This window comes from Zootoca vivipara, chromosome 7 (genome assembly GCF_963506605.1).
Source record: "Zootoca vivipara chromosome 7, rZooViv1.1, whole genome shotgun sequence".
NCBI lineage: Eukaryota > Metazoa > Chordata > Lepidosauria > Squamata > Lacertidae > Zootoca > Zootoca vivipara.
In genome coordinates, this window is record NC_083282.1 from 71,896,090 (window position 1) to 71,917,508 (window position 21,419).

The window sequence follows — 21,419 nt, forward strand, 5'->3', positions numbered from 1 at the left end:
CAAATACCTAATAACCATCACATCTTGAAAAGGATAGAGGGTAGGGTTGTGGTACCTTAAAGATATATTGTGGTATAATGCCACAAAAATAAGTCCTGCTACCTTCAGAGGAAGACCCTGGTAAATTCATTGCTGGCCAAGGTAGAAATCCTACACATACTTACCAGGCGGTACACCACACTGAAGGTAGGGGAGCTTACTTGTGAGTAAACATATACAGGATTGCGCTGTAATATGTTTGTCTCCAAATTGTCCAAAACCTCTTTTAGTGCGAATTTGCCGCAGTCCTGACCCTACCTAAAGGTAAAGGCAAAGGGACCCCTGACCATTAGGTCCAGTCGTGACCGGCTCTGGGGTTGCGGCGCTCATCTCGCGCTATTGGCCGAGGGAGCCGGCCTGACCCTACCTACCTGGGAGTAAACCCCATAGAATTAAACAGGGCTTCGGTCAAAGTAAACATGGCCAGGCTCAGCGCTGCAACTCGGCTGGCGGTCTACTTGCTTTGCGGATAGAGAAAAGCGCTCAAGCACGGACGCAGCCTCAAAGGTTGAGATTATTATTACCGGTATTATTAGCCTCTATCTCCGGCGGGATCCAGGTGACGCCGCAGTTTGCCTTTTACCTACCTGATCGCAGCGCAGGAGCGGTTACCCGTCTGAGCCCAGTTCCCACCGCGCCCAAGCTCCGGGCGAAATGAATGGATACATGTTGCGCCTAAGAACTTACGGGAGGCAGGAACTGCTGCAGCCGCCGAAATCCTCCCCCTCTTCGCCATGCGATTGGCAAAAGGTCTTCAAACGCAGCCAACCAGAGACTCGCTTTCGCACCTGCAGCCAATAGCAGAGGCGCGGGGACGAGTTTAGTTTCAAACTCCCTATAAAAGCCGTCGTAGTGTTTGGCATCCTCTTAGTCCCCCGGGAACGCGTCGTGGTTTTTTTTTTTTTTTTTTGAGAGGCACCGGCTGCCCGCATGGCGAACCAGTCGCAGTGCCTGGACGATGCGCCCTTTCGGGGCTTCCGCACCCTGTGGGACCCCAGCCCGCCACAGGTCTACAGCGAGGCGCAGCGCCTGGCGCTGGAGGAGCTCGTCGCCGCTGGCCGGCCGGCCTTCCACGCCTTCCTGCGCCGGGAGAAGCTGCGCCCGTTCCTCTCCGAGCCCGAGATCCGAGCGGTGCTGCGCGCCGCCGTGCCTCCGCTGGGCGCGGACGAGAATTCGGATCAGTCCCCCAACTCCTCTCTGGATTGCTCGTCTCTCACTTACTTCCCGGTGCAGTCCGACGTGGAGCCGCCTGTGCTGGAGCTGGGCTGGCCGGCCTTCGTCAACGGCTCTTACCGGGGGCTCACCCGGGTAGAGGCGCACTTCCAGCCCAGCTTTGGCGAGACCATTTACCCCTGCAAGGAGGCGGTGCGCAAGCAGATCCGGTCGGCCAGGGAGGTGAGTCAGAGACGTGCAGGGGAAGCAGCGGCAGCTCTGTTTTGGGGCTTTGACTGGATTAGCCGCGGCTGCATGGGAATGAATCCTGAGGAACGACCGATTGCCCCCGATCCTATTCCCTCGGAGATTCTCCAACACTTCCCAGCTGTTCCTTAGACTATGTCAGGGCCCCGGAATGTGGATATGAAGCCTTCGCGCGGTATCTGGAAACTTAAATCAGCCAAGGACTTGGACGAAAGTCCAAGGAGCTCAGGCCTGACAAACCTGACTTTCTTCCTCCCCGTTCAAGTTCTCACAGCAGACTTTTGAAGTAGGAGAGACAAGGCCTGCCTGAGTGGGAATTTGAACTTGGATCTCCCGGGTGTTAGAGCAGCGCTTTTAACCATTATACTACAGTGAAGGCTCTCTATAACAGGGGACCCTTGCTTGTGGTCCCGCCAATGGGTTTCTCCCATTCAGGCTAGGGGCTGCCACATAAATTTCTCCCTGTGGAACTGTTTGTTCCCCACAGTGGCATCTATTTTGAGTATTTAACGTTTTGTTACATTGGATTCCATATATGCTGCCTCGAACTCCCTTTGGAAGGGGGGGTGGGACAAAATGTAGCTAGCTAATTAAAATATTTTTTATATAGGAACCACACCTCTTATGGTTACTTGATCTTTTGGGCTGAGGGGGTCTGTGATAACACAAAGGACCTCACCCCCGCCCCAATGGATGGACCAAATGCCCTAGATCAGGGGTCAGCAACCTTTTCAGTGTCCGTCCCTCAGAAAAGACCATGCGGTGGGCTGGACTATTTTTTGGGGGGGGGGGGAATTAATGAATTCCTCTGCCCCACAAATAACCCAGAGATGCATTTTTTAAAAAAGCACACATTCTACTTATGTAAAAACACACTGATTCCTGGACCGTCCACGGGCTGGATTGAGAAGGCGATTGGGCCGCATCCGGCCCATGGGCCTTAGGTTGCCTACCCCTGCCCTAGATGTTGGTTCTCAGTCTTTCATTTGCTCTTCTCTCTCTCTCTCTCTGTGTGTGTGTGTGTGTTTCACCTCTAAAATTGAGACTGCCATAGATGAATGAATACCATAGAACCGCTGCATAACTTACAGTTGAAGGTGCCCATGCTGGCCGTTGGAACAGGATGACTCTGATGCACTTGGAATTTTTTCACACTTTGTTCTAGTTTTAGTATTGCACATTTTTTAAAAAATTACCAGCATGAGATGCACTGCCAGATAAAAGCTATGACAGTGTGATGTTGTACGACCTTAATACCACCTCAAACTAGGTGTAACCATTATGCAGTAATAATAATAATAATTTATTATTTATACCCTGCCCATCTGGCTGGGTTTCCCCAGCCATTCTGGGCGGCTTCCAACTGAATATTTAAAACAGTACAGCATCAGATATTAAAAACTTCCCTAAACAGGGCCGCCTTCAGTTGTCTTCTAAATGTAAAATAGTTGTTTATTACCTTGACATCTGCTGGGAGGGCGTTCCACAGGGTGGGCGCCACTACCGAGAAGGCCCTCTGTCTGGTTCCCTGTAACCTCACTTCTTGCAATGAGGGAACCGCCTGTAGGCCCTCGGTGCTGAATCTCAGTGTCCGGGCAGAACGAAGGAGGTGGAGACGCTCCTTCAGGTATACAGGACCGAGGCCGTTTAGGGCTTTAAAGGTCAGTACCAACACTTTGAATTGTGCTCGGAAACGTACTGGGAGCCAGTGTAGATCTCTCAGGACCGGTGTTATGTGGTCCCGGCGGCCACTCCCAGTCACTTGTCTAGCTGCCACATTCTGGATTAATTGCAGTTTCCGGGTCACCTTCAAAGGTAGCCCCATGTAGAGCGCATTGCAGTAGTCCAAGCGGGAGATAACCAGAGCATGCACCACTCTGGTAAGACAGTCTGCAGGCAGGTAGGGTCTCAGCCTGCGTACCAGATGGAGCTGGTAAATAGCTGCCCTGGACACAGAATTAACCTGTGCCTCCATGGACAGCTGTGAGTCCAAAATGACTCCCAGGTCCTTCAGGGGCACAGTTACCCCAATTCAAGACCAGTGAGTCCTCCACACCTGCCCGCCTCCTGTCCCCCAAAAACAGTACTTCTGTCTTATCAGGATTCAACCTCAATCCATTAGCCGCCACCCATCCTCCAACCGCCTCCAGGCCTTCACACAGGGCCTTCACTGCCTTCACTGGTTCTGATTTAAAAGAGAGGTGTTCTCTTTCATTCCTCATCCATGTGAATTTCATTCTTGCAGCTGAATTTAGGAGGAATAAGTTAGAAATCCAACAAAATTATTTGTAAAATTCATGCTTTGGGACATATGTGATCAAGTCAGTCATTATACATCTCACATCCATTTTGTGAAGTGGAATGAGGGGGAGTATTTGGCCAATACCAATTAGTGTGCTGTGCTAGATGGAAGAGAGCAGTTATTTTGAATTGATGTATGACGTCCAGTCTTCATTGGAGTCCTTGGTGTTTTTCTGTCCATGCACACACAACCCTTCAGATGCATTGATATTTATTACCTTGACTACAACCCAGTAAACTAGTCCAGTTATGAGTTGAGCTTGTGCTTGAGCTGAGGCTTTAAGCTGGAGATTCGGAAGGCCTGCTTCAACTGCTCTTTCATAACAGAGGTGTGGAACCTCTGACCTGCAGGCCATTCTTGGGGCACAATGCCATCAGCTGACATCACTAGCTGATGGGTGCAGCTCAGTCCTGTTGAGATCTGCTTTGCTACCACATTGCAAACCCCTGCAACCAGCAGAATTCAACCCTCCACTCACCAGCTGGTTCAGTCCTGCTCAGTTTGCTCTGCACACTTCTTCCCCTCCAGAGAACAAACACATGCAGCCAAAGCGCAGTGTGGGGCTATTTGAAAGCCCTTTTGCAAACAACCCTGTGCTGTGCTTAAAACTTTTTTAAGAAAAAGGTTTGAAGGGCAGTGTGGAGTCTCTTTGCAAAAGGGCTTTCAAGTAGCCCCACCTTGTGCTACCGTTGGAACTTCAAACTCGGCATCACATGATTGACAGTAGTTGGCTCTGCCCACCAGTCGAATTTGGCCCTACAGGGTAGGGAAACAAGGATCTTGCCTACTAGTTTCCCATCCCTGCCTCTTGTGATTCCCAGCAACTGGTATTACTACCTCCAACAGTGGAAATAAGAGCATAGACATTTGGTTAGTTGTCATTGAGATTCTTATCTTCCATTAATTTCTCTGATCTTTTTACAGTCATCCAAGCTGGTGGCCATCATTGCACCTTGTGGGAGCAAACTACCTAGTTTGACTATGGAAGAAGTACTTTCTTTTTTCTGTTCTGAATCATCCACTATTCATCTTCATTTAATGTCCTTGAGATCTAGTACTACGAAAGTGGGAGAAAGCTGTCTCTCTATCAACTCTCTCCACCTTGTGCATAATTGTATACACTTCTATCAGGTCCCCTCTTGACTTTAAACTAAAAAAATCTCAGTTGCTGTAATCTTTCCTCAAGGGAGGAGTTGCTCCAACTCCTCATAGCAACTACTCTGGCTCCCACCCACCCCCTCTTCATCATTCCATGACTTCCCTTTCAGCAACAATACATCACAATAGCTTTGCAGTTTGAACGGGAGTCTTTTAACCTATATTAAAATAGGGTTCTGGGTCAAGACTCTTTGCAAACAAGCGACACCTGGCAGCGTTGTCCTGCATCATACAGCAAGGCTATATTTGACATGGGAGAGGTCTAGTGATCTAATTTTGAAGTACTGGGTGGCAATCTGAGCTAAGAATACTGAAGCCAGAGATACCTGTAGTATTGTGTAGAGCCAATAATTAGCAGTGAGTTTTCTCGTGTTGGGTATGTTCCCATGATTTACGACTGCAGTGTGATGCAAACCAGCAAGCTGTTAGGTGGATGAATGCTTCTTTTCCTGTGCAGTACTGACATACCTACTCTTAGTAAGCCGTAAACAAGTCTGAGTGGGATCGCTGCTCAGCTGGGGAGTGCAAGCCCCTCCTCCCCAGCTGGGAGAGCCAGGACCTTGCTCCTGCTTGCATGGAGCTGCTCAGCTGGGGATGTGTACACTGGTGGAGGAAGAGGAGTGTGTGGGGAGCACACTGCTCCCGGCAGTGCAATCCCAGCAGGGTGCCATCGCAGCTGCTCCCCTGCGCTGGGAGCCCCGCAGGACTCATGCCACGCCCCCAGGACACGCGTAGAGCCATCTTTCCCAAATGGCTTAGTGGTGCATCGCACCAGGGTGCTCAGGGGCACCCCAGCGAGTGGGGGAGCTGCACAGCTTTGCCGGCTGCCTCCCCTTTCCCTCCACGACTGCCAGCTGCGCCTCACCAGCCATATGGCTGGCGGGCGCGCACTTCCCTCCCAAGTCTCTGTGGGGATTGCTCTCCCGCAGCGGCCTGGGGGAGAGTTGCGCCCCCCCTCCCCGATGGCTGGCAGTGCACAGCTTTGCCTCCCCATCTGTGGTAATTTGGGGGCGCTGGGTGGATATTTGCACCCTGGTGCCACATCTGCTAAAGAAGGCCCCCCACCTGCTCTCCCCACCCCAGTGCTAGGGCATGAAGCTCCACCACTGGATGTGTAGGCTCCATCACACTTTTCCATTGAGGGGTTCATTGCTGCGCTCCCCTCAAGGGAGAAGTTCAAAGGAGCCACCTGAAGGCAGCCAGGTGGAAACGGGGGACAGGGAAGGTGGAGGCAGCCCGGCAGCTGCATCTGAGACCCATGCACTGCCTCTGAGGCATCTGACGGGCTGTCTCCGCCTTACCAGGAGGTGCTCTGGCCTGGCTATCAGTTGTCTGCCAGTTAAGTTTGCTAGCTTGTGTAGCATGTTCTTCCCATTGCTGTGGCCTTCTGCAGCATTGATGGAGGCTACACCTAGAAATGGGTGGGTTGAAATTGGTACATACCAGGATGTGCACACTTCACTAGTATTTCCAGCTGCTGGGCTCTGACATCATTGCCTTAAAACTGATGGCCTGCCACTTTGAGAGGTATGCTAGCATTACAGATTTCGAGGCTCTAGTTGCTTTGCTAATTCTGTTCAGAATGAATCATTCAAAGAGGGTGACTGCTGAATTGCTTCTCACCAGGGTGTTCAGCTAAGATTGTTCCTTGTATAAGAAGCCTGATGACATTTATAAGTTGTCCAATACAGTACTAGGTTTAGAAGAAATTTATTTTCTTGCTCAAGTCTAGCCACTGGAGATATCTTTGGCACTGTAAGATAAAGCTTCTAAGTTTCTTTTGAAACTTCTTTGGCTTTGATAGGTGTAATACTACATCAATTACAGGTGACTTCTAAGAGGTTTCTGCTTTCTGTGCACAATTAAATATCCATAATACACAACTGGGGTTGTGGAAATGTATGCATTGTAACTGATAGTTATACAGTAGTATCTTATGCAAGGCTATTTGGCCCTTAGAGGTTCTGAGAGAAAATGGGTTTAACCCCTGCTCTGCTAGCCTTTTAAAGATTGTGGACTACACAGAATATGACCCAGGTTTCTTGAATCTCTGCTCCTAAAGAGGGTGCTGGGGCAATGATAACTTGTGAAGGCATGTGACATATGGTTTAACCATGAGAGAAGCAACACCCACTAATTTGCCATGTAATGCACACTGTACTTTGGGAACTTTGTCCTAAATTGATCAGAAGTAGCACCCCGTTGTTTAAAAGGAGAAATAGACTGCTTGGTGAAAAGGTGTTATTTACTCCAACCTCTGAAGCTGCATAGTCTCTGTACTGCCTTGCAAATATGTCAGGTGCAGCACAGCACTAGTGATCACTTGATCTCCTGTGTTCTTCTTGGTAAAGCCACAAAGTAGCATCACTTCTCCCTCTCTTGAACAGGGCTTCCCAATCTTGGGGTATCCAGCTGTTTTTTTAAGACTACAATTCCCATCATCCCTGCCCACTGATCCTGCTAGCTAGGGATGATGGGAGTTGTAGTCCAATCTGGAGTCCAATCAATGTAGTCCAGCTGGAGTACAATCAATGTAGTCCAGCTGGAGACCTAAGTTTGGGAAACCCTGCTCTAGAACATTTCAGAACCTATGACTCTCCAGATGTTGCTGACCTATAAATCCCATCAGCCCTAACAGGCATGACCAACGACAACTTATGGAGGGCCAGAGGTTCCTCACACCTGCTCTAGAACTTGGGGTCGTCCAAAGAAACTGAATGGTGAGAAACTGGGAATTGACCAAAGGAAGTACAACTAGTGCATAGTTAAACTACAAAATTCGCTACCACAAGATGGTGATGGCTGCCAACTGGGGTGTCTTTAAAGAAGGACTCAACTAGTCAATGCAGGATAAGGCTGTTGATGGCTGTTGATCACAACAGCGATATGCTGCCTCTGCAACCAGAGGCAGCGTGTCCCTGAATTCCAGTCGCTAGAGAACAATGGGGACAAGGTGGTTCTTGCACTTGTCTCCTGCTTGTGGACTTCCTGTAGGTGTTTCACTTGTCATTGTAGGAAACAGGGTACTGGGCTAGAGAGGTCGCCGGTATGAACAAGTGGGGTTGTTCTGTTAATTTCGCTACTTGTGGTTGCATGGCTTGGAGGGTGGCCAGAGAAGCAGGTGTTTAACACATTTTTCCTGGAAAACCTCTGCTTTGATCAAAATCCTATATACGACTAGGCCGCCAAGCGTGTACAAGAAGGTCGTATCAGCAGACTTGGGAATATTGGCAGAATTACGAAAACCTTAAGGAGACCCCCTCCCCCAATAAGGACTGAACATGCTTAGTGGTCTTGCAGTGCTAACTGATGATGGGGGGGGGGAAACAGGAGTTGGAGGTTGGGTGGAAAATCTGGCCCTAGCCAACTGGAACTCTGAATAGCAGCATTCCATGCTGCAACTTTTAGTTGCAGTCCACACTTGTGCCTGTTAAATCTGAAATATGTGGCTGCAACTATCATACACTGAAGAGGCTCAGTATAAAAAACTGCTCTAGGGTTTTTTATTCTTGAGTTCTTTAAAAACATAAAATAAATGTCTAGTACAGATGCTGGCTCCGTGCCTTTTTTGCAGTGCCTCCAGGTGACCTTTTTAATCCAGCTGTCTTTAAACAGGATCAGATGCTTCTCTTGTTTTCTTGTTTTCTTTGCCATGAGAAGAGTGCAATGATTTTTCAAAAGGGTGATGCACCCTCAGATAAGAGAAATAAACAAGTGATTAAAGTTCCTGAAATGCCAGGCAAGAAAGAGCGACACTCTTGTTATGCATACACAGGAGATGGGAGGAAACTATAATTGCCATTTGATTTCTGTGTGTGCTCTCTCAGCCTTTTGGGGGGGATGGGACATGTTGTCTACACAGAGAGGATGTGTGTTGAAGGGTGGGATTATGTCTTTGAAATACAGTAAATAAAGTACTTCCCAAAATGCTATATAAATGAGTCCGAGAAATTGATTATCCATGTAATTCATTTATGCTTGATCCCTATGGTTAATACTTAATTGGCTTTGGGGTATTGCCAGCTCAAAGATCACAAACTAGATCCCTTTTTAATAATGTGGACCTGGCAATGACTGTTAGGTAAATAGAACCTCCATATTTGCAGGCAATATTAGTACATCTATGTACTAATACCAAGTGGAGTCTTCCTCTGCTTGTTCTTAAATACCCAAAACCATACCATGCATGAGAGAGAGGTAGCAGTAGGCTGTGCGTAGATGGAAAAGCATGCATAACTAGAAAAAAAGATCTGCAAGGAAAAATCTCTAAGAGGAGGAACCCCAAATCCAGTCCTATATTATTAACTCAGTGCAGAGTGACTGAAACCTTTGAGTGGAGGGAGATCAGAATGGACTAGCTAGAAGAGGAAGACAGAGAAACAGATATGTTAGGAGAACTGTAAGTTGAACGGATGACCATTGACCATTGTGCACATTCACCAGGCATCATGGAGAATGTGCACATCATCCACCCATCCATGAAGAAGGAGGTATGCACATTCTCTGGCCATGATGCAGAATTGTCAAACTGGCCTTGCAGAACGATGCACATCTCAACAGCATTTTGTACATTCTCCAGGCAATAAACACATTATCTGATCAGTATGCATAGCCTCCCAGAAACATGTACTGTATTCCCCACCCCCCACCTGCACTTCAGACATGTGTAATCTGCACCCCCACAAGCTGCTTCTAGCACATTGCCTAATGCTATGTGGCCCACAACATTTTCCCCTACTGATCAGCAGAGCAATGGGAAGAAGGATGGGGCTCTAGGAAAAAATGGTATCTCTCCCCCCCCCCCACTCTGCAGTTCAGCCTCCTTTTCACCACACTCAGCTGTTCCTTAGTCAGCTGAGCAACACAATGGGTATCAATGGATGAGGAAATACTTAAATCTTCCCTCCTTCTCCCAGCATCCTAATGGAAATTCCACACACATCCTTTCTGCTATTAAGCTTAGAAAAAGCTCAATAGCAGCATGAGGCTAATCATAATAAAAATTACAGGGTTGCGATGAGTTAACCAGCCGAGGAAGAGAAAAGATCCTTGAGATTGAGGAGAGAGTGTTCATAAAGGTGGTATTTTTTCTGGACCTCCACTGCCTCTCCCCATGGTTCAGGTGATCAGTGAAGCTCCACCCCAAATTTGGCCTGGCACGTGTCTCAATGACACCAGGTGATTGACACGTGAGTTGCCCCACCTGCTTGCCAAAATTGGCCCATAGGGTGAGGACAGAGGATGATCTGGTCCACTGGGCCCAAAAGATTCTCCACCCCTGCTTTAGAATGTTGGTTTTTGATGCTTTGATTAGAACCTGACATGTAGTGGAGTGGAACTTGAGCTATTGAGAGTAGACCGAGCCACCTATTTCATGTATCTTATTAACCACTCCATTAACACTTGTCCTCATGGTGGGTCTTACAAAAATTCAAAGAAAGTAAAAAAATTAGAATTATCATGTTCCAAGTACTAAAGCATGGTTCTGAAAGGCACGAGAAACTAAAAAGTTATTCCCCTCGTTCTGAAAATACCTTATGTAAGTAAGTACCACATGAGCCTCTTGGGGGGGCATTCCATAAGAGGGGTGCCACCACCAAAAAGGCATCTCTTTAGGCAAGATGAGCTTTTGACAAAGACCTTATGGTCCGGGCAGATGTAAGTGGGAGGAGGTGAACTTTCAAGTACAGTAGCTTGGTCACAAGAGATTCAGATACGGTAGTAGGTGGGAGATAGCATTCCTGAATGTTTCCAGCACTTAAAACTGAACATGAATGAGTCGATTTCAGTCACTGACCAGAGTGGAAAACTAAACAAAATTTCCCTGCAAGTAGAACACTTGCAGAACAGAAGGGTCAGCTAGGACCCTTCCTCTTTCAGCAGGGAGTTCTGTTTTTAATGTGGGATTTTTTTTAAAAAAAGGTTCTCCTGCTTGCAGTCTGCTTGTCTACTACCTCTGGACTTAATTCTGCTGTCAGTGCAGATCAGACGTTTCTTTCTAGTACCTAACAGTGGAAAGTGGACAGTCTTTTTCCTTTTAGAGCTCTGAATCTGGAATAACTCATTCCCATAAACGGAGACTCTCTATATCCTTGCCTCAAGAAATGGGACTACTTGTGGGTTTCCCCCCATAGTCTTGAAGCTGAGCTTTGTGGAAAATGACATGGCGAGGAGCCGTTTGGGGAGGATAAAACTGTGTGGTTTCGGTGACTGGAGGAGGGTGTGAGGTCTTTGCTGATCGAGAACACATTACAGGTCAGGCAACTAGCATGGCAGAAACTCTATAGAAGCTTCTGTTTGGTGACATTAATTGAAAGGAGTGAGGTGTGTGGAATAGAGGACCATGCAATCTTAACTCATGTAGGAAGGCTTTTATCTAAAAGGTCATTCACGGTCCAACCAGAGGGAAGGGTTTAAAGTGATCAAATGAAATATAATTAAAGAGTGAGGGAGATGACACTAATTAAATAGAAACAGTTTTATATTGCTTGGTGACAGGTGAGTCAACATTTGCACTTCTAATTTAGCCTTGCGACTTCTATTCAGTGACTGCGCTGTCGGAAACACCCCAAAGCCACAAATTTCCTCCTTTCTTGGCAATGGACTTAGCTGCCACTAGTTCTTGAGCCAACGTGAACAGGAGATAGCTGTACAGTATGTACATTCCTGAGTAAGGCAAGAAGACAAGACTCCAGTGTCTTTAAATAGCTGCATAGAACTTGCCCCCAAAGTCAAGTTTTCTGGTGTTGGGTATTTAAGGAAATGGAGGCAATAGTCAGACAGAATATTGCGCCATCCTTGCAACTGCAATTGTAGAGCCTGTGGTCAGATGGCAACAAAGATTTGAAAAAAATAAAGAATTAATCAGCCTTTTGCTGACAGATGCAAGGCTCTGGAAAGATTTGTGTGAGGCTAACACAGAATATTGACATCTTGTGGTCTGAGAAATGGCACTCATGGAAATACAAACTTAGAGTCACAAGGGGTCACAGTAAAAGAAAAGTTAGTTGCAGTGTGGTTGGGTTCCATAGATTACACCAACAAGACGAAACATGGGCAAGCACCAGCAGTTGCATTCAAGAGGATTTGGCTATGATACTAGGTTTTCTCATATGTTGTAATAGCTTTCTTTAGGAAGAGACAGATCCGTTCTCAACTCTGCAAGCACATAGATTATTAAATGCTTTGTCCCTTGGCGTTTTTTTTTTTTTACGTGGTTACATCTTAAAGGTGTGGCATTGTATTAAGTTTCCCCTCACTGATAGTTTTGTTATAACCTGCTTATTTTGTTTTTATATTGGGTACATTTGTTTAGTTGTGACTTGTACATGTTTTGGTATTTATGATTTAGTTTAATCATATGTGAAAATAAAAAAAGTCAACTAACAAAAAATATGGCACATAAGTCTTGTTTCATGCCCAAAGGCTAACACTGAAAAACTGTCCTCTGATCATTCACCTGTGTGTGACCCTGAAGAGGCAGAACATCTAGAATTTATTAACTAATTTTGACTATTTTTGTCCAGTAACCCAAAGAGTAAGGTCTTGTCTCACTGGCAAATTTGTCATATGGTTCCATAGATAAAGAAGCTTAATGAAGATGATCTTATTACAGTTTTTAGACTGAGTGTGTGATTACTCGAAATGAGCTCTTCATGATTGTTTTCTAACAGCCAGTCATATTTCAAAGCTAAACCCACACATTCTTAGGAATCCTAGGTATCTCCATGTGTCAACAAGTACTGTTTGTTTGCATTTTGACAAAAACAGTTAATGTGAATACACACACACACACACACACACACACACACACACACGTTTGTGAGATGTATACGTAATTCAGAATTCATATCCATTATCCTTGAGCCATTTGCTGCCAGTGTTCAAAAATTGCCAGGTGCCAGGCACATTTTGCCATTTGCAACCAAGATGCCTGGGCGACAGGGCATTCTCTGTGGTGGCCCCTAAGCTACTCCCTCCCTTCAGAGGTGTGTCTGGCACCATCACTGTACAGCTTCTGGTGAATGCTGAAGATGCACTTCTTACCCTGGCTTTTGACACAGGTGTAAAAATTTTACTTACCGGTACCTTATTTCTGTGACTGTAGATTGTTTTAAACTGTTCTTAACATTGTGCTTTGATGTTGTAATCCACCCTGAGACTTTGGGGTGAAGGGCAGGTTAATAAAAATAATAAAAATAAGTTAGTTCCATGAATTTCACTTGGTCTACTCTGGGGAGGGATTGCATTGGATACGGCCCTTAGCACTGAGTGCTGATGGGGGCTACAATTTAATAAGTTTCAATTAGAACTTTGAAAGTGTTACCTCTTTGTCCTTGCAACACCCCTATAGGCAAGTCCTGATTTCTCTTTTACAAGTGGGCTCTCCAGTTCAAGAGGGAGAATGTTTTCTTCCTTCCTCTAACGCAGTGCTTGAAAAATCTCTGGCACACTTCATTGTTTCCTCCCAGCACCTGAGAATACCTGAGATTCCTATGCAATGCTAACCCAAGGTTTTGCCTGTTTTCGGCCCTTCCTCAACGCTTATGAAGCGTTTAGAGAGGGAAAAAAACATGGTAGAAGTCACGTGTACCTTGTAGACCTGGCTTTGCTATCTGAAATGCCAAATCCTTTTAATAAGCTGTGTTGGCCTTCCTAACAAACACCTGCAGCAAGCCGGTACATGGCCCAGCCTCTGCCTGGGAGGAAGGGAGTGGAGGAAAATATTGACTGATAGTTGACTCTGCCACAGTTTCTCTTCAGGCCATGGCATGAGATTAACAGCAGAACGCCTTGATGCAGGGGAAAACACAGAAATTCAGGATCTTCAGTAGGCTTGATGGTGATGGTAGAGGGATTGTTGTATACCCCCGGGTTATGAGAAGAGATACTTAGGCCAGGAGTGGTGCCCCTCCAGATGTTGCTCATTTCATCCCCACCCATTTGTTATATTTCTATGCCGATTTTCACTCACACAAGTCACAAAACAGCTTGCAAACAACGAATAACAAGAACAGAACAATTGCAACATAAGTCATATAGAACAGTGGTTCCCAGCCTTTTTTTTTTTTGGCCATGCCCCACCTGTTGTTGTTTAGTCGTTTAGTCGTGTCCGACTCTTCGTGACCCCATGGACCATAGCACGCCAGGCACTCCTGTCTTCCACTGCCTCCCACAGTTTGGTCAAACTCATGTTCGTAGCTTCGAGAACACTGTCCAACCATCTTGTCCTCTGTCGTCCCCTTCTCCTAGTGCCCTCAATCTTTCCCAACATCAGGGTCTTTTCCAAGGATTCTTCTCTTCTCATGAGGTGGCCAAAGTATTGGAGCCTCAGCTTCACGATCTGTCCTTCCAGGGAGCACTCAGGGCTGATTTCCTTCAGAATGGATAGGTTTGATCTTCTAGCAGTCCATGGGACTCTCAAGAGTCTCCTCCAGCACCATAATTCAAAAGCATCAATTCTTCGGCGATCAGCCTTCTTTATGGTCCAGCTCTCACTTCCATACATCACTACTGGGAAAACCATAGCTTTAACTATACGGACCTTTGTCGGCAAGGTGATGTCTCTGCTTTTTAAGATGCTGTCTAGGTTTGTCATTGCTTTTCTCCCAAGAAGCAGGCGTCTTTTAATTTCGTGACTGCTGTCACCATCTGCAGTGATCAAGGAGCCCAAGAAAGTAAAATCTCTCACTGCCTCCATTTCTTCCCCTTCTATTTGCCAGGAGGTGATGGGACCAGTGGCCATGATCTTGGTTTTTTTGATGTTGAGCTTCAGACCATATTTTGCGCTCTCCTCTTTCACCCTCATTAAAAGGTTCTTTAATTCCTCCTCACTTTCTGCCATCAAGGTTGTGTCATCTGCATATCTGAGGTTGTTGATATTTCTTCCGGCAATCTTAATTCCTGCCCCACCTAAGCATCTCTAAAATCCTCACTCTCCCCCCCCCCCCGGGTGACATATAATTCTTATTATTCAAAAAGTGAATTCCTATTCATGTGGAGGAAGCCTAAAAGGCCATTCACTGTTAATAACATCCTCAAATTCCCCACCTTAAAAATCAAATTGCCCCCCCCCCTGTGGGGCATGTGCCCCATGTTGGGAACCACAGATATAATTAACAAATCCTCAGGAAAAGAATTAAAAATCACCAGTAAAACAACCACCTTCTATAAAAGACTATTAGCAAAACAACTAAAAGGAAAAAGCTAAACAGCAGAACCACAACGGAAGTCCTATTCTGAGATTCACAAAGCGTTATAGCACTTGTGATCCACAAAATAACATTAACACCCCAAAAACCAACTAAGCACGGTTGAATTCGCAGAAACACTCTCCCCACCCCCATGACTCATAGTCTTCCACTCAGTTGATCAAAAGACACATGAACATAATGCCTGTGGCAGCAACTCCATTCTGAAGGCTCCTAAGGCAAGGCAGGTGGGAAAAGCCATTGCGTGATGGCCAGGAGAAGGTCTCATTCCCCTATACCTCCCATCATGTCTGACATTGGCTAGAGCCAATGGGAGTTGGAATACAAAAACAGTGGTTGGGGGGGGTCACAGGTTCCCCACCCTTGTTCTAATGCTATGCAAGAAAATTTAAAAGTAACAAGTTGCCAGGTCTGGACGGCGTCCACTGGGGTGCCCTCCAGATGCTGTTAGACAACAACGCCCATCAACAGGCCATTGGCCACGCTAGTTGGGGCTGATGGGAGCTGGAGTTCTGAATATAACTTATTATAATTCATTTTTTCTTTCTTTAAAATCTTCCAGGTTATCGCTATAGTTATGGACTCTTTCACAGACATGGACATCTTCAGTGATCTCCGGGAAGCCTGTAGAAAGAGGCTGATTCCTGTCTACATCCTCCTGGATCAGGCCTTTCTTTGTCATTTTATGGAGATGTGCAAAAACCTGGATTTTTCTCCTGAACAGGAGCATGTAAGTTGTGGGGCGCTTCTAAGTTCGCAAGTGGAAAAGTCTCATGCTCAAAGCTGCTTTTCCCTTTCCTTGTCTAATGCATTTGGATGCCAAACCCTTTACCCAGAAGTGAGGTTCCCTTGATACATCCCAGTTAAGAGACCAATCCAAACTGTGGCTGGAGACCTTGCGCCAGCCAGAATGGGAGCTATGCATGGGGTGGTGGTAAATCTTAACTAGTTCACTGCAGCAGTTCTATCAGGCCCATCACTGGGATACAGTCCTGGCTGAAGAGAGCTTGGCATTTTGGCCTAAACTGTGTGCCATTTTTTAACAGCTGATGAGAGTCCGAACTATTACTGGAAACACTTATTATGCAAGATCAGGAGCCAAGATAATTGGGAGTGTCCATGAGAAGTTCATGTTGGTTGATGGTGTAAGAGTAACTACAGGCTCTTACAGGTAAGCTACCTGATACCTTTCGTATTTCTTTAACAAACCTGAGAGTCTTCTGTAGAGTGTAGTCTGATGGGAAGTCTGCTATAGCCTCAACAGACAAATGTCCATTGCCTGTGCTTGAAGCATCATTTCCCTGGTACAAACATGCCCCCTTGACCAGCAAACCCTTTAAGAAATTGACAAAGGTTTTATCTCACCTGAAGCGGGGTGGGAAGAAGGCCCAGGGGGAGATTGATTAGTCTTCTTGAGCTGCTTTTAGTTCCCTTCACTCCTGATTTGTATTTATATGCAGACACGGCAGTATGGAATGTATATATATTCATTAGGCAGAAGTGACATATGGCCTTTCAGATTGTCCAAGCAGCGGCTGTTGAATTTCTGCTTGCCAAGCTGTAAAAAGGCACAGAAGTTCTACTGAGGGGGTGGGGGTTGTGGAGAGAAAAAAGAAGTAGCAAATGTGTATTTAAATGGGAATGAATTCTTGTTCTGTATCACAAGAGGGAGCAGTTCAGTCTTACCTATTTCATACCAACAAGAAGAGGCCATGAAACAATGTTTTAAATAATATTTTCAGTGCTTTTTCCCTGGGGGTACGCAGGGGTACACATACCCCTAAACATTTTGTGAATCTAGGTTTGGCCTCATTGAGGGGCAGTATTTCAATATGAGTAGGAAAATGAGAGTACCCCTAAACATTTTTTAAAGAAAAAAAGCACTTAATATTTTTATTGGGATTTTATCACATTGCAGCATAAATGCAAGAGAAAACCCAGAAACATATAAATGCTACAGAATGAAATAAGTAAATAAAAAGGTTGAAACAAACATAGAACGTGTGTCCCAATCATTTACATGTTTGAAAGAACAAGCCCTATCACAGGCAAAAACACATGTACATTGCAAAAGGCTGGACTCAGAAGTAATCGCTAAGTAGGGCCTGAGTTCCAGAACAGATACCACAACCAGATTGATGCTGTGAGAGAATGTGAGGAGTAGGTGGTCTAGTTTCCCCTGAGTTGGAGTTAATGAAGAAAAGAAAAGGTAACCAGCCATCAGAAAATTTCACATTGAATTCCAAACCCCCAGCCAATTTGCATTGCTCTGTCCATTTGTCAGCCATAAAACATTTTTTTTAAAGGAATGGTTATCATAGCATAATACTCTTCTTCTCTTTCTCCTCCCCCAACCCCTGGTAGCTTCACATGGACTGATGGGAAACTAAACAGCAGCAATGTATTGCTACTCTCCGGCCAAGTGGTTGAACACTTTGATCTGGAGTTCCGCATCTTGTACGCGCGATCGAAACCTCTCGACCCAAAGCTGCCATCCAGCTGCAGGAACAGCGATGCCTCTGAGCACATGAGCAGTAAAGCAGCACCTTGCAAAGACTTCACCGTGCATAACCTCCTGAGAGCGGAGTTTGCCAGGCTCTCGAGCAGCCCAAGGAAGCTCGAGAGAGAACTGGAGCTGGCGAGGGAATTCCAAAGTGGGAGGGTGACCGCGAAGCGCCCTCACCTTAGTGGCGATGAGGAGTGGCACAATGGCCCTGAGGTCCTAGCGAACCCTAAGGGGACAAATAGCCAGTCTACTCAGACCGAGCCATTGGAAGAGAAGCCCACCACCACCCTCTTTAACTGTGCCACACAAACCAGCATTTCAGTAGCAACAGCCACCACCCAGACCACTACTCGATCCAGGATGGCAGGCACTCAGACGACTGTTTTGTACAAGACCGCCACAACACAGACAGAGCAGAGGGAGGCTGCAGAAGTGGTCCAGAATCAAAGGGTGCCCGATCAAAGGCAGCCTGAACAGAGAGTGATTTCCAAAGAAGCATCTCCTGATCAGAGAGTGCTATCTAAAGAAGTATCTCCCATTTCTAGGAAGGCCACTTCAACTTCATCGAGCGCTCGGTCGCTTTCTTCGCTGTCTTCCCAGTGCTCTCGGGCAAGCTCTACGGGCTCGCTGACATCCCTGAGGTCCATAGACTATGCCGCCAACCACAGGGCCGACTATTTCCGCAAGCTGAACAAGGAGAGGGAATTCCACTACTCCGTCATCCGGTCCAAGCTGAATCACATGGTTTCCATGCTGTCTAGGAGGGGCAACGTGGCAGAAAACTACATAGGCTGCCGCACAATGAGGTGCAACTTAAAGCCTAGGCAGCGGATCAGCACGAGCCTCATAAACCTCAGAGACTTTGCACTGTATTCATCAAATGACTGCTTCTGAGAAATGGGATTGTGGGAGCTGGCACACATAATTGCCATACGGGGCATGCTGCTGGGTTGGTTGTTGTTGTTGTTGTTGTTTAACTTGGCTGCCCAGCCATCTTTGTGATACTGCAAGCCTTTCTCAGGCTTTGCTGTGCCATGGAGAAAAACTGTTTGGAATGCCAAGCCAATAGGCACATTATACCTTGCGGCATGAAGGTAGCCATCACATAAAAACTACTTCATGTTGCTCTTTGTGGCTTACTTGTAAGTGCTCCAGTCTTCACACTTGGTCAATTCTGTACTGCCCTTAGAAATTTTGCTTTCTAGTGCTTTTTTTATTTGTCTAAGAAATTATGGGGTAACTTGGTTTTATTAAGGGACAAAATATTAGCTGTTTTGATTGTTTAAAAAACCACAGTAGTGCCTTTTTTTTGGTCCCAATATAGGAGCACGTAAAAATATTTTAAGTGTATGACCCTGTAGTTGATGGCCTGATAACCGATGGCTAACAAAAGACAATGACAAAGACAATGTTCAGTGGCTCGTAACTTTTCCAACAACTATGGCCATATCTTAGGGCAAATTTCCCAGTTGTTGGTTATTTTAATTGTCTTCTACTTTTATGTATATAACTCTTATTTTGACTCTGAAAAATAAAACATTTCCAAAAAATAAAACACATCTTTCCCAAGTTAGAGGATTTTTTTAAAGGTAATATGGAGTCAAACCAAACATCAGTTTATATTCTATTTGAATAAGTGTGCTTAAGGGTTGCAACTTTGACTCCAAAATGTCTTCATGTTTCATTTCCCCCCTAACAGCCATTTGAGGTGGGTCTGTTCAGGACCAAGTGACTTGAACAACTTAAATGCAGATCCAAGCTTATTATTCAGTCCACAAGGGTAATTAATTCAGAAGAAAGAAGAAAGCAAAGTCTAATGTGGCCCAATTTAATATTACTTTGTGCAAATTTTACTTTGTTCAAAAATGCACCGAACAAGGCCATCCAGATAATGCAAAGAGACAACTTTGAAATCCATATGTCCTTTGTTTCTAAGGGGATCTGCTCACATCTGTAGGTATCTCCAGTACATCCAGCTTCTTTTATGAGTAAGTTATAACACCTGTTCTGCACTTGTCAGAAATCGATCTTTTTGTGTGGCAGCACCTGCACTTTGGAAGAGAATAGCTATGGGTAGGAGAGGCTTGAAAGCTATCTCTGGTGAAAGAGGCTTTTGGGTCTCTGACAGTTTGCTTACCTGGCGGTAAGCCCCATTACATTCAGTGGGATTTCCTTCTGTGTAAACATGATTTGGATCATCAAAATAACCCCCAACATAATCTCTGCCAAGAGACTACAAATTCTCAGCCTAGAATTTAGTGTTACTTTTATTTAAAGTATGCTAACTGGCACATTTTGTTACTGTGTTTTCTCACATGCTGGCCTGGGCTTCTTTGGAGAAAATAATAACAATAAATTGGGCACTGCTTGTTAATGAGAAGACCTTAAACTTGCATGGGACACTGATCCCCTGGAAATCTTATTCTAAATAATAATAATAATAATAATAATAATAATAATAATAATAATAATATTTTTTATTTATTACTTATACCCCGCTCACTTGGCTTCCGGCAGGATATTAAAAACACAATAAAACATTAAAAACTTCCCTAAACAGGGCTGCCTTCAGATGTCTTCTGAAAGTCAGATAGTTGTTTATTTCCTTGACATCTGATGGGAGGGTGTTCGACAGGGCAGGCACCACTACCGAAAAGGCCCTCTGCCTGGTTCTTTAGTTTATGAGATCTCAGCAGGCAGTGTACGCATGCTGCAAACATATTTCTGCATGCACAAGGGCTAGAAGCTTGCAATACTCAACAAGCTGAATTCTCCACTGCCCCCAACATTCTGCAGGATTTTGTACTGCTGGGGTATTGCAGCACACAGAATGCAGTTTCTCTCTCAAAAGTGGTGCCTATTGTTCTACCACATTAGTATTCCTTCACTGGATCTAGGGCCATCTTTCCTAGCTCTTACAAGCAACACATAACGAAGAGAAAATTAAGACTGCTGAATAGTACTGCATGGTAACTAGTTCTGAGAGACAAGATGCATCTTGTTTGCCTTTCAAATGCCAATAACTTAGAACATTCTTTTCCATTAGCCTTCGGCTGTAATCCTATTGATGCCTGCAATCCAATGCATACATAAATGTTTGAGACGAAGTCTCATTGACCCAGTTTGACTTCTGAGTCACGAGCATAGGATTGCACTGTTTTATTTCATGTCTATAAGTGAACACCATTGATTGATGACAGCGCATTTCCTAAATGGAGCCCAGTGCAATTGACTGAATGAACAACCAGCTGAACACTGCAACACATTTATTTGACTGGAATGGAATGCAGAGGGTTTGGCAGCAAAATTCTAGCTTTTAGATAATAAATAAGGAAAAGTGAATTGCATTTTTAGCAACAGGAGTTGTTGCAAACTAAGCACATTCTGGTTTATTATTAGTGTGAAGTGTTGCTTGGGAATTCTAAGAAAGCAAAAAACAAACAAACAAAAAACCAGTTCAGGTTTGAAAGGTTGTCTGCTATCTTGATTCAAAATGCCATTCAACTGTATCTAAACATAGATAAATCTCCTTGATCTCAGGAAGCATTATGCAAAATTTGGCTATGATATCTTGAGGTGACCAAATTCTTAGACAACAAGCAACTCCAAAATATAGTAATTAGTTATTAGTAAGAGATGAATGGAGGCTAGACTTATGCTGGTTCCAAATCTGTCTGTCAAATTCTGGTTGCTCTTTCTACCTGTTCTCAAATGAAATTTCAGTGTTGAAAGCTGCAGAGCTGAGTGGATGTTGGCCAATGTTAGCTACCCTTTCATTTTGCAG

At 45.2% G+C, this 21,419-nt stretch overlaps 1 protein-coding gene across 1 annotated transcript; it reads left to right on the plus strand.

Moving 5' to 3' along the window:
- The first annotated feature begins 945 nt into the window (after window positions 1-945).
- FAM83D (family with sequence similarity 83 member D) lies at window positions 946-19,184 on the plus strand. The gene is made up of 4 exons (XM_035124279.2): window positions 946-1,434; window positions 15,692-15,859; window positions 16,176-16,300; window positions 17,494-19,184. Exons 1-4 carry the CDS (start codon window positions 970-972, stop codon window positions 18,527-18,529), a joined length of 1,794 nt encoding a protein of 597 aa, XP_034980170.1. The 5' UTR covers window positions 946-969; the 3' UTR covers window positions 18,530-19,184.
- The last annotated feature ends 2,235 nt before the right edge of the window (window positions 19,185-21,419 follow it).

Bases quoted from the DNA above. Each gene is read 5' to 3' on its own strand.
- FAM83D (XM_035124279.2), top strand. From the start codon at position 970: ATGGCGAACCAGTCGCAGTGCCTGGACGATGCGCCCTTTCGGGGCTTC. The intron at 1,435-15,691 runs GTGAGTCAGAGA...AAAATCTTCCAG, and splicing joins AGATCCGGTCGGCCAGGGAG to GTTATCGCTATAGTTATGGA. The intron at 16,301-17,493 runs GTAAGCTACCTG...AACCCCTGGTAG, and splicing joins GTAACTACAGGCTCTTACAG to CTTCACATGGACTGATGGGA.